Source organism: Ascaphus truei, chromosome 19, assembly GCF_040206685.1.
Source record: "Ascaphus truei isolate aAscTru1 chromosome 19, aAscTru1.hap1, whole genome shotgun sequence".
NCBI lineage: Eukaryota > Metazoa > Chordata > Amphibia > Anura > Ascaphidae > Ascaphus > Ascaphus truei.
The window spans coordinates 6981091-6994121 of record NC_134501.1 but is presented as its reverse complement, the minus strand read 5'-3'; the positions used below and the strand labels follow the sequence as shown (position 1 = coordinate 6994121).

The window sequence follows — 13031 nt, the reverse complement described above, 5'->3', positions numbered from 1 at the left end:
CCCCCTCATCCCCTCACCCCCTCACCCCCTCATCCCCTCACCCCCTCATCCCCTCATCCCCTCATCGAAGCTGCCTGTGCTACCACTGCAGGGGTGGTGAACTCTAGATCTCAAGGGTCAGGCTTTAAGGATATCCCTGCTTCAGCACAGGTGGCACCTGTGCTGAAGCAGGGATATCCTTAAAACGTGACCTGGTGGTGGCCCTCGAGGACTGGAGTTGGCCACCCCTGGCGTAGTGGATGCTTGGAATAGTCTCCCAGCAGAGGTCATGGAGGTTAACGCAGTCAAGGAATTCAATACCTCTTTGAATTTAGACCCCCCCCCCAACGGTAAAAATCCTGGCAAACAAGGAGGTCTAAAAGGCTTTACCCCTGCCAAGCAGGGCCGGCTAGGAATATGGCGGGATTCGGTGCAGGGCGGTGGTGCGGAGGGCCTCTTACCTTCTCCCTAGCGATGTCTTCCTGCAGTGTCCCTCATCATGACGTTGCGAAGTCAAATGGCGGCGCGTTGCCATGACAACGGACATCACGTTGTCATGGCAACGCGCCACCATGATGAGAGACGCTGCAGGAAGAGATCGCGATGGAGAAGGTAAGAGAGTTACACAGGGCCCGCAATCGGTTTCATTGTTGGGGGGGCCTCTGGAACTGCGGGGCTCTGTGCAGTGGCACTGCCCGTCAAGCCACCCCTGCCACGGAACACGAGCCGTGGCCTAGATGTAGTAAGCTCCGATAAAACGGGGAGCACATCCGGATTAACCGTTACATAAACAGGCGTTGTGTTCCACGAGTTATCACGGTATCGCCGAGCTAATTCTATGCCAAAGCAATGCCCACACTACATCATCAGAAAAGGCTTAGCCTGTAGGGAGCATTGCGCGAGCTTCTAATAACGTGACTCCGTATTACTCGGGCTAGGACAGCTCGCCGCTGGCCGTCTCGCTGCGAAGGTAACCCCCTAACCTTACCCCAAAAAGCCCCTAATGTTAAGTCCTAACCCATTAACCTCTACCCTAAAACCCTAACCCGTTAACCCTTTACCCTAGAAGTTAACCCGTTATCCTAAAACCCTAACCCCTAATGCTAACGCTAATCTTCACCCTAAAAACATTAACCCCTTAGCCTAAAATTCACCCTTACCCTAAAAAGCTAAACTATAACCCCTTACCCTAAAATCCATTACCTTAACTCCTCACCATAAAACCCCTAAAGTTAACCAATTAATAACTTACCTTAGCGGCGAGACGGCTGTGGCGATTTGTCCCATTCCGCGTATTACTCCTGGAAGAGGAGAGGTTAATACCACTGTGTAGTTTAATCGTACCTAATTACACCCATCCAGACCCTATAAAAGTCCTATTTTAGTGCCTTGATTGGCGTAGCGCCAAGTTTAGCTCTGCCCTAATGTGAAGTAATTTAAGTCCCCGCGTTAACCTTAAAGGACTTTAGTGGATAGCCAATGTTATGATAACGCCTCATTTGCATATAATTTGCACGTGATTATCACAGACATACATACGTTACAGTTAACGCTATGCGCTTTAGGAGAGGAAACGTGACACTGTTCTTGTCCTTTGAGGATAGTGTTACTCTTAACGGGACTTAAAGAGACAATCCAAGCAGCACTTAAAAAGAATAATATATATATATGTATATTTTTTTGCTTTAATATATGCCGCCTTTGATTACCTTTATTGAAAACTAATTACCTAAGCTGCCGACTGATTCGTTCTCCTCTGATCGATCAGCAATGATCCTACTTCCTAGAATTAATTAAATGGCTGCCATCCAGTTTCAATCAATCCTTCAGTCAGTGTAACTCAGCAGCTACAATGTATCCTTATATCACTAAGGTAACATTATCTATTGTTACAGCTTGCAGCTCAAACTGCTGGGAACATTTGCAACAAATGATCACAAACAGGAAAGTGTTGCAAAGATCTCGCGCTGCTGGGGAGGTGGGATATAACCTGCTTTAGAAATCAAAGGATGCTCAGTGTATTAAAACTCATTAAAAATGGCATTAAGAGTTGAAATTAAAAAAAAAAAGTAGTATTATCTTATACTACAGCATTGATTTATTTAAAGAAACACACGTGTGGATATTGCATGAATTGCTCCCTTTAATGGAGCCTTTGTGTTGTCTATTTCTAGAATCCTGCATCCTTTTAGGTAAAATACATAAATATACTCAGCTCCTCCAACATTTAGCACATATAAATATGGTACACATTATTTTTTGCGGTCCATGTGCGATAGAGAAGATCCCAGGCAGGGACCCCACCGCAGGTGGCACAGTGGCACAGTGGCACAGTGGCACAGCGGCACATTCACTTTACTACAGTACATGCCAAGATCATATCAATAACATGTGTAGTTATGGATTTATTTGTATATACTATAGCCACATATTAAATACGCTATGGTGGGTAAAAATGATGATAAACCCTCCACCGTATAGCATACAGCAAATAAAAACCCCGCGTGTGAGCACATTCACACGTCTGACAGGTCTGCAGCCTGCCCGTCCCCTTTATCGCTTAGCATACAGTGCTTCAACTGCTGCTAGGGATTCTGGGTAATGACACGCAAATGAGCACACACTGCCACCATGCACTTATTTAACCCAGGTTGTGCAGAAAAGCTGTGTAATGCGGCAGGCATAAGCTTATACGGCGGTCCATGTTAAAATGGATTTGAAGCAAAAGGTGGCACTGTGTGCTCATGTGCATGTCATTTCCCAGAATCCCTTGCTGCAGTGGAAGCACTGTATGGGCAGGGTTTCAGACCAGTCTGAGACATGTGACTGTGCGGGTTTTTATTTGCTATATACTTATATACACACAGGAGAAACGTGTTTCCCAAAAGCCTGCACTCATGGCTACTGTCCCACAGTCACTTATACCACCCATTGTGGCCAAGCACACCCATCTACAGCACTTATTCCCTCACCCGCTGTCTCTGTAAGTTTCCCCTCAAACCTCTTAGATTGTAAGCTCTTCGGGGCAGGGATTTCCTTTCCCATTGTCGGATTTTTGCTGCACTTATTGTATTATTATAATTCCCTGTACTGTATTCTTTGTGAAGCGCTGAGTACACTTTTGGCGCTATATAAATAAAGACATACAATACAATACAACCCGCTAAATAGCTACAGTTAGCGTTGCACTGTATAATAATCACAAGTATCTCTGTGCTCTACTCCACAATCTCTCCTGAGATGAAATGTAACATGCAAACCCTAGTGAGAACAGCCCTTAGTCACCGCAGCATGTGTGTTCTATGGAATTAGTGGTCATTCTACTTGCAATAAGGGATTTCAGACCTAACATGGTTTTATAAAGGATAGCGGATCAGGTCCAGACACCTGGGATGCCCCTGCCACGGGTCTAAGACAATACAAAAGTATCAAGAGAGGGTGCAGGGACAAAACAAATGTGGTAAAGATGTGGTAATCATGAAAAAAGGGAGTCAAGCATACCAAAAATAGAGAGGGCAACGGGTAGCACAAAAAGATCATTTTAATGACTTTAAGACATCATTTAAGTAATTAAAAAGATGGTAACATGTATCCTAAATAAATAACCCAGCTAATGTTAACGTATGGCGGTGATGTTCCATATACAAATGCTTTCATCTTATTGCAACCTCGGGCTGTGAATTTAACTGGCTCTCGTTGCCCATTCATGGCACTGCCTGGCTCTCGTGGCCCATTCCTGGCACTGCCTGACTCTCGTGGCCCACTCCTGCCACTGCCTGGCTCTCGTGGCCCATTCCTGGCACTGTCCGGCTCTCGTGGCCCATTCCGGGCACTGCCTGGCTCTCGTGGCCCATACCTGGCACTGCCTGGCTCTCGTGGCCCATTCCTGGCACTGCCTGGCTCTCGTGGCCCACTCCTGCCACTGCCTGGCTCTCGTGGCCCATTCCTGGCACTGCCTGGCTCTCGTGACCCATTCCTGGCACTGCCCGGCTCTCGTGGCCCATTCCTGGCACTGCCCGGCTCTCGTGGCCCATTCCTGGCACTGCCCTCTTACATTGGCTCCATTCATTCTCCATCTGTCGCTCAGGTTGTGTAATTGGGATGGTAAGCTCCGACCCGCCTCAATTGTTTCCCCTTCCCTTGGCTAGTTAATTACCTGATAGGGAATACCTGCGCCTTTTATGTGACACATAACTTCAGTCAGCCGGCTGCCGTCGGGGAACTCTGGCCCAAGCGATAGAAAACAAGACGCCTGGGAATCTCCATGAATTAACCCCTTTTGTTACCCGGCAGATATGCGGCGGCTGGTTCTGGTTGTTTAACTCCTCGGCTGCCAGATCTGCCCGCAATGTACTGCGTAGCACGGAAACAAATGTCACATAATGTACAATACAGGGTTTGCCTTTGGATTGAGACCTAACCGAAAACGGGTTCCAGGAGCAATTCCGGAGAGATAGGAAATGAAAGAGAGTGAACGGCAAATAAATGGAGATTTATCATCCTTTCAGTGCCCTGTAGAGCAGGAGTGGCCAACTCCAGTCCTCAAGGGCCACCAAGAGGCCAGATAGTAAGGATACCCCTGCTTCAGCACAGGTGGCTCAGTCAGTGGCTCAGTCATTTTGATGAAACCAGCTATGCTGAAGCAGGGGTATCCTTAATACCGGACCTGTTGGTGGCCCTTGAGAACGAGTTGAGCACTAGGGTTGCCAGGTGTCCGGTATTGAACTGGACTGTCCTGTATTTGGATACTCTGTCCAGTAAAAAATTAGAGGTGCTGTAATACTGGACATGTATTAATGTGTTAAACCCATGTGCTGCCATATGGACTGGCAACTCATTGCCCTCCGACAGAGAAGGGGTTAAGATGCCCCATCTTCCATAACTAGGACTTTATCTGATCTACTTTACATCCGTTAGCAAGGAGTAGGGGACACCAACGTAGCAACATTAAAACAAACTTATTTATGGACGAAGGTGGTTTGAGTCTCTGTGCCTGCTTCCCTTATGCCCGTGGTCCTCGTGTCTCAGCCACCAACAACTAGATCGTAAGCGCCACAGGTGCAGGGACGCGTACCTGCAGGATTCTCTGTACATGGCTGGGCGCCATATAAGAAACATATATTAATATTATTAGTCTCCTGGGGATCCGGAGTTCCCCTCTCCAGCTCCCGCCCCTCCCTGAGAACCTTCTAATAGTTTGAAGCTGTTATTTATGATTTCATTTCGGAGTGGCTTTATCAGGAGCAAACAGCCCCAGTTACCTGCAACATTTACTTAATGATCCCAGCGATAGGAAATATTCTGATAATACGCAGACCAGCTGGCGGGCGGCAGCCAATCAGATGCTGGCCTGCGATGGGAGATTAGATTGCGGGGGACTGTATTAGTGGGTGAGTGGTGACACGGACAGAGCCAATGCTATTGATACAGAGATAGGATACAGAATGGACTTTGCCTCCTGTGATAATCGGGGGGAGATTAGCTTTAACTATTAGCACACTGCGTACTCTTAATATTAATGACGGCAAGGTCAGCCCTTATCTGTGTGCGCTGGGAATCAGTGTGAGAAAAACAGCCTGGCAGGGCCTGTAAGATATGCCCCGGGAACGATCTGCAGGCGCGGGGACGGGAGACACTGAGCTCGCCCAACGCGCTGTCCGTCTTTCTATTCAAATTCATGCATTGTTTAGGAATACGAGTACTGCCAGCCTTCTCTCCTGGGAGAACAGAGGCTTGGTTGATAGGTACCGTGTTATAAAAGTATGCTCTTCTATACCTGGGGGCGCAACACTGGTCCTCAAGCCCCCCCCCCCCCAACAGGTCAGGTTTTAAGGATATTACCGCTTCAGCACATGTGGCTCAATCAGAGGCTCAGTCAAAGACTGAGCCTCTGATTGAGCCACCTGTGTTGAAGCAGGGACTGATTTGAGCCACTGGTGCTGAAGCAGGGACTGTTTGAGCCGCAGCCGCCTGTGCTGATGCTGGGATATCCTTAAAACCTGACCTGTTGGGAGGTGGTCTTGAGGACTGCCGTTGGGCATCACTGTTCTACGCAACTGTACCTATTTAGCAGGTACTTGTATCTAATGAGGGACTGCGAGCCCTCTTGGCGTGAAATGGTTAAGATCGCTTCTTCTTGGGTGGGTGTCCCATTTGTGGCATTGTCACTGTAATATTAGTACAGACCCTCCAACACTGAGCACCTAAAAATAGGCTGAACCACCTGTGCTGAAGCAGGGATATCCTGAGAACCTCACCTGCTGGTGACCCTTGAGGACTGGAGTTGGCCTTCCCGGCACTAATATATCCATTATATAGAGGGAGTGATACATTTCCTATAGCGCACTGATCATTTATCAGATCAGTCATTGATCTTCAAGTTGCTGATACTAGGTGAGGCTCCAAGTAACGTGGCAGCAGAGCCCCCCTCCGCTCACATGGGTAGGTACACCTGCTCCTAATGGGCGCGGGACACAAAAAGCGGTTCAGTACCTGCCGCACAGGTACGGTTGGAGAGGATGCTAGTAGTAGCGGTTTGAGGCTTGGACACTTACAAATGAAACCAGTTCTATAACAAGCGTCTCACTAAACCGCGTCTTGTTTGAGAGACCGAGCTGAAGTCCATGCGCATGTTTTTAGCCATCTTTTGCAGCCGGGATCCGCTTAGCGCCGCCTCCGAGAACAGATTCAGGCTCCTGGGAACGTAACTGCTGGGGTTGCTACTGTGCCGTGTTTGTTAGTTTGTCCTTCCAGCCTGCAAAGGTTGCCTTATCAGTGGCTGTGTGTTTTCCCTGGTGGGGTTTGATACAGGGAAGATAGATGATGTTGTGACATGGAAAGTGTCAGCCTAAGAGGCCTTATCTGCTAGGCATTGGTGCCCTGACCTCACGGCGCTGACGTTAACCCTTGGCTAACCGGAGCACTCTGAGTTAAGTTCCTAAATGCTGCAAACCGCCGGAATGAAAGCACCGACCTTCACGGGGGGATTCTAGATTGTCCGAAGTGGGTGTGCGGGATGTTTTTGGCAGAAAAATCCCCATTTTGAAGTCAAACGCCTTTCTCAGACTTACATAAAATGCACCTCTTAACCCTTTCAATGCCCACATTTTGTGGCCCTTCGGATGCTTTAAGTCCCCTTCGTGCATTCTTGGGGATATTTACATGTTAACGGCTTTTACATCTAGAATTTAAATACTTATCCCAAGGCCACTGCTGCCATCACCATGGTAACGTTCTTTGAAGAGGTCTAGTTGATCTGCTGCCATGTTTAAATATCCCCAAACATCATGAAAACCAGAACTTTAGGACTGAAGGAAAAGCCAATAAATGGTTATTTCTTTAAATATGTGTATTATTTGTATCAGTGGTCACAGTGTGACGATGCTCAGGCACACACAGGACCACTACGTTTCCTTATTTTCACACCCAGAGCACCATTTTGTATTTCCAAACTTACAATTGCACTTTATAATAATAAACTCAGGGTCTCCCCCTCCCTATTTTTCCATCAAACTGCTGAAATATTTCTGTAGTACAATGCAGAGAGCTGCTGTAAATGAATATCACAGTACCACTGCTTCTTTGGGTAATGTACTATTGCCTGTAACACACTGGTGGGCAACAAATGGCCTGCAGGGAATTCCCCAGTGGCCCCGAACCTCTTCCCTTCCCAACCTCCACTCTCACCCCCCTCGGTCCTCCCCTTCCTCCTCTCTCCCCCCACTCCTCCCCATCCTACTGGCTCACCCCCCCCAACCTCCCCTCTATCCCCCTTACCTCCCCTCTATCCCCCCCACCTCCCCTCTGTCCCGTCTCCCCCAACCTCCCATCTGTCCCCCTGGTCCTCCCCTCTCCCCTCAACCTCCCATCTCTCCCTCCATCTTCCCTCTGCCCCCCCAACCACCCTTCTGTCCCCAACCAACCTCTCCTCCCCTCTGTCCTGCCCCAACCTCCCCTCTACGCCCCAACCTCCCTTCTCCACCCCACCAACCTCCCCTCTCCCCCCCTCCACCAATCCTCACCTCTCCCCCACCCCAACTTTCCCTCTCCCCCAACCTCTCTCCCCTCCCACCCCCCAACCTCCCTCCTACCCCCCAACCATTCCCCTCCCCCCAACCTCTGTATGTCATGTTGCCCACCACGTGTGCACCACTGCTGTAAGGTGTGCACCACTGCTGTAACGTGTGCATCACTGCTGTAACATGTTCACCACTGCTGTAAAGTGTGCACCACTGCTGTAACGTGTGCACCACTGCTGTAAAGTGTGTACCACTGCTGTAACGTGTGTACCACTGCTGTAACGTGTGTATCACTGCTGTAACGTGTGCATCACTGGTGTAACGTGTGCATCACTGGTGTAACGTGTGCATCACTGCTGTAAAGTGTGCATCAGTGCTGTAACGTGTGCATCACTGCTGTAACGTGTGCACCACTGCTGTAACGTGTGCACCACTCCTGTAACGTGTGCATCACTGCTGTAACGTGTGTACCACTGCTGTAACGTGTGTATCACTGCGGTAACGTGTGTATCACTGCTGTAACGTGTGTACCACTGCTGTAACGTGTGTACCACTGCTGTAACGTGTGCATCACTGGTGTAACGTGTGCATCACTGCTGTAACGTGTGCATCACTGCTGTAAAGTGTGCATCAGTGCTGTAACGTGTGCATCACTCCTGTAACGTGTGCACCACTGCTGTAACGTGTGCACCACACCTGTAACGTGTGTATCACTGCTGTAACGTGTGTACCACTGCTGTAACGTGTGTATCACTGCGGTAACGTGTGTATCACTGCAGTGTCATTCTTTATTGCCTTGTTTTTATCCTTGCATCCTGACTTTTTGAACCTGACAATAATCTGTCTCTTATATTCAGGTGAAATATCCCTCATTTCCTTTTATTGTACCTTTTTTTTCACCCACAGCCGCAGTATAAAGACCTTTCCCAACCTGCACAATAGCCAATAAAGATGTGCACACGTGTATTTTGCACAATTTTACAGGGGCGAGGGTTTCATCGAAAAATGGTGCATATCGTCACCCCTTTTTCATAACTTTTTAAATTCCTGCTTAGAGCCCTTTTTTGATACTTTGCGAACATTTCTAAAAATGACCATTTCATGGCAAATTTTCATTACCCAAAAAGTCACATGACCCATGTGACCAGCACACTGGTCAAGCGACCTTGCATTACAATGTCACAGGACTAATTAGAACTCTGCCGCTCAAGCAGGAGGTCTTTGGCCACCCTCAGATGAAGAAGAGACTTGTGAGATAATATAATACGTTACACTATCTATGAAGAACTGTAATGGTTCAATAAATGTATCACGGCCTACACGGCCTGCATTGTTCCTGCAGTTACACTCTCTGCTTCTCCTCTCCCCATAGATGAGCTGGAATTGGAGTTTGCATCTCCAGATGGCGTTGGCCAAGTTCGTGTACGGAGTAACCTGCCTTCGGGCTTTTCTTGGGGACCTTACAGAGGGAACTTCAAAGGCATCCCATCTTCCCCTGACCCTACAGAGATGGTAAGAAGCAGGAGTCATCCCATGTATATCCATACAAAACCCAATGCCTTTGTCCCTACAGTTCTGTTACACTTCTAGTCCTCCAATGCTTTATTTAGAATCCCTACTCTCAGAAGTGTTGTGCTACTCCGCTGCTGTATGTTGTGTGGTCTAATCTGGTTAAAGTGCTGGTCTTCAGTAGACATGTTTATGGGTCCAACCTCGGCCTCGGCGACTCTCTGATCTTGGTCAATTCCTCAGAGTGTACACATGTAACTGGGTGATGAAAGGGCTGGAGAAGCGGATCAGTGGGCAGTGGGTAAAGACGCTGACGCTGAACCTGGTTCAATTCCCGCTGTCAGCTGCTTGTGACCTTGGACAAGTCACTTTAGCTCCCTGTGCCTCACGCACCAACGATATAGACTGTAAGCTCACCTGGGCAGGGACTGTGCATGTAACATTCCTGCGTACCGCGCGCTATACTGCAATCGTGGCGCGCTTTGAGTCCCATTGGGAGAAAAGCGCTATATGAAATAAAGTGATTAATATAATATACATTATGTAGTATTTTTCTTGCCTTTTGGAAGCTGATGTTAGACGAGCGAGCAATATTTCACCCTGGAGGTGGCAGCATGAATAATTATAAATCCCTGGGAGACTAAAAAAAAGGTTGCTTATTAATGCAATACATAATTGTTATTTATATACCAGCTCTGATAGAAATCGGCTGCTTTAACCCTTTGTGTGCAGTTTGGTCTCACCTCTCCATTTCCAGCTCTATCTTGACAGTGGATTGAGCAAAAACGGGCTAAGGCCCGAGGTTTTTATTTTTTTTGCTAAGGGGGCAAAATGATGCACATTTCAAAGTCTGAGTTTCCATATCTTATACAAAGAAGAGAGAGGTGGGAGAGCAGGGGCGTTATCTCCTCTGCTTTAAGGTTAAAGCTCAGAATATTACGCTGAAGCAGGCTGGGTACATGATTAGTGATAGAGCCCTTTATCTCTGCCGAATGAAATCCTTGATTAACCCCTTATCTCCCCTGTTTGGGGTATTATGATCTCGTGGCGCCACCAGCCCAGACACAAGACAGCCCAGTGATTGATTCCTTGCAGATAGTGGGAAGCGTTCCCGATACTTCATTTATTGTCTAAATATTTTCGTTGGGGCTTGAGCGTTCACCCTGCCCTTATCGGGTGTCTTGATGCTTTGCAGCGCGGTTCATCTCTGCCTCCCTCTCCTCCAGCTATCTCTCGAAAACCCCCATAGGAGGGGCCGGATGGAAGAGGCTCGTACTTAGCACATTAAACATCCTTTTTAATCCCTCTCACTCTATCTCCCTCTGGACTAAAAGCTGTCATGCTCCTTTTTCCGCCCCTTTCACTAAATATCGCACATCCTCCCTTCTGCCAGATAGTTCAGTCTACTAGGGGAGTCACATGTTGCCCACTTAACCCCGTCGCTGCCAGCGAGGTTGGCGTGCGGCCTCTCTGGCAGCGAAAGGGTTAGTAGACCCAATAAATAGTTTTTGGACCCGCGGCGCCCAATGAGTTCTCAATTTTATTACTTTTTATTTCTCAATTTAAAAATAAAATTACTTTGAAGAAATATGATTGTAAAATAATAATACCTTTAAAAATAGTCACTTTATCACTTTAAGGACGGGGCGGCTTGAAACCTCCTCAGCTGCCTGGCTGGTCCCTCGGGCTGGGACGGCGGATAACTTGGCGTTGGTGTGGATGTGTTGTGCACTGTGTTGCGTTGCTGATATCTTGCTCTTTCCCAGGCTGTTTTTATTTAGGAAATCTGATGCTCTGTTCAGAAGATAGAAGCGTTTGGAATATGAAGTGTCCGTGAGGTTAAAATGGAGCTCTCCCCAGGGCCCAGTGCAGTCTAAAGATTAAACTCAGATGCTAGAGATCATGGATTTAACACAGGACATGCTCAGGGGAACAAGATACTAACATTATACTGTAGGAGTTACACGATGGAACACCGTGGCGCTGGGGGAGGTGGCTGTCGCGACCACTGGGACCTCCCACAGCGTTAATGCCCCAGGCCACATTCAGCGCGGCCACGGGATTGCTGGCAGCCACACGGCAAGTCCGACCGTGCCCGTATGTTGAGTGGCTGAGTGCTTTCTCTATTGCTCGTCCAAAAATGTGGGACCTCTGGGAAAGGTTTAACCCAGCCCAACTCCTGTCCTCAAGGGCTACCAACTGGCCAGGTATTAGGGATATCCCTGCTTCAGCACAGGTGGCTCAATCAGTGGCTCAGTCATTATGACGGTATTGGGGATAGAACAGGGGTGGGCAACTCCAGTCCTGAAGGGTCACCAACAGGTCAGGTATTGTGGATATCCCTGCTTCAGCACAGGTGGCTCAATCAAAGACTGAGCCACTGATTGAGCCACCTGTGCTGAAGCAGGGAGATCCCTAATACCTTTCCAGTTAGTGGCCTTTGAGGACTGCAATTGGCTACCCCTGTTCTATATTCATAGGGGGTGATAATGAACATGCTGAAATGTATAATGATGCTGAGAAAATCCATATGCCATATTAAAGCAACATGGGAATGTATAGGAATTAGGGGGTCTCCAGGGCTGAACTGCGTCAATTTCATCTCCGGGGGCCCCTGCTTCCGGATACGCGTATCGGAGAATGTGCCGTTGGTAATTCCCGGAGATTTAAAGCCCCGCGTCACGCGGATTAACGGAAGGCACAGTGTCGGTGCTTCCTGTTGGCCCACGTGACGTAGGAGATTTCAACCTCCATTTTGTTTCCCCCGGGCGGGACCATACCAGCGGCAGTCTCCCCTGGGAAGCATCTTGGGAACCAGGGGGTCCGCGGAGCTGAAATGAACGCGGGTTCAGCTCCGGAGACCCCCGGCTTTCCTATACATGTGAACGGGATGTGGGGAACGTCGCCTCAAACTTTTAGTAGTTGATATGCAGAACGATCTTCAAGACGCTGAAAAGCCCCTTCTACAATATCGTGCGAAGTGGGGCAATCATCTTGCCTTGTCTCAGACAGGTCTGCAACCCGGGCTTTCCCCATTATCTCTTAGTATACAGCGCTTCCACTGCAGCCAGGGATTCTGGGTAATGACATGTAAATGAGCACAGTGTGTCACTCTTTACTTCTCATCCATTTTAACATGGTCCCCTATAATCTTTTTTTATCCTCCTCACCATAACTTATTTGTGTCTCTTTCAAGTGAACGGAGCTGACTGCGCATTGCCCTCACTTTGCACCATACACCCTGTGTCCTGCGCCTTGTTGCTCTGCGAGCCAGCGTTAAGAGCCCCCCTGTCCCCACGATAAGCCGGAGCAGCGGATGCGGTATAGATAGAGTTTCCGATGGTTATCAGGCAGAGTTCAGGACGGAGACACTGACCTCTTTGTTCAAGGAGAAAACAACACATCTTCTCATAGACATTGAGAAGGAGCATTTAAAGATGCAGCGACACACATACTGTGCCGACACGTCCACGCACACTTATACTGGCACACTCGCACACTTATGCTGGCACACTCGCACACTTA

General features: G+C 48.3%; 1 protein-coding gene across 7 annotated transcripts in view; it reads left to right on the top strand.

Moving 5' to 3' along the window:
* Nucleotides 1-13031, top strand: part of ZFPM1 (zinc finger protein, FOG family member 1) — a 145917-nt gene that overhangs the window by 112290 nt on the left and 20596 nt on the right. For all 7 annotated transcript variants that reach the window (XM_075576413.1, XM_075576414.1, XM_075576411.1 and 4 more), the window contains one exon: nt 9370-9509. In XM_075576413.1, coding sequence (XP_075432528.1) covers nt 9370-9509 — 140 coding nt within the window. The remainder of the gene's footprint in view (nt 1-9369; nt 9510-13031) is intronic.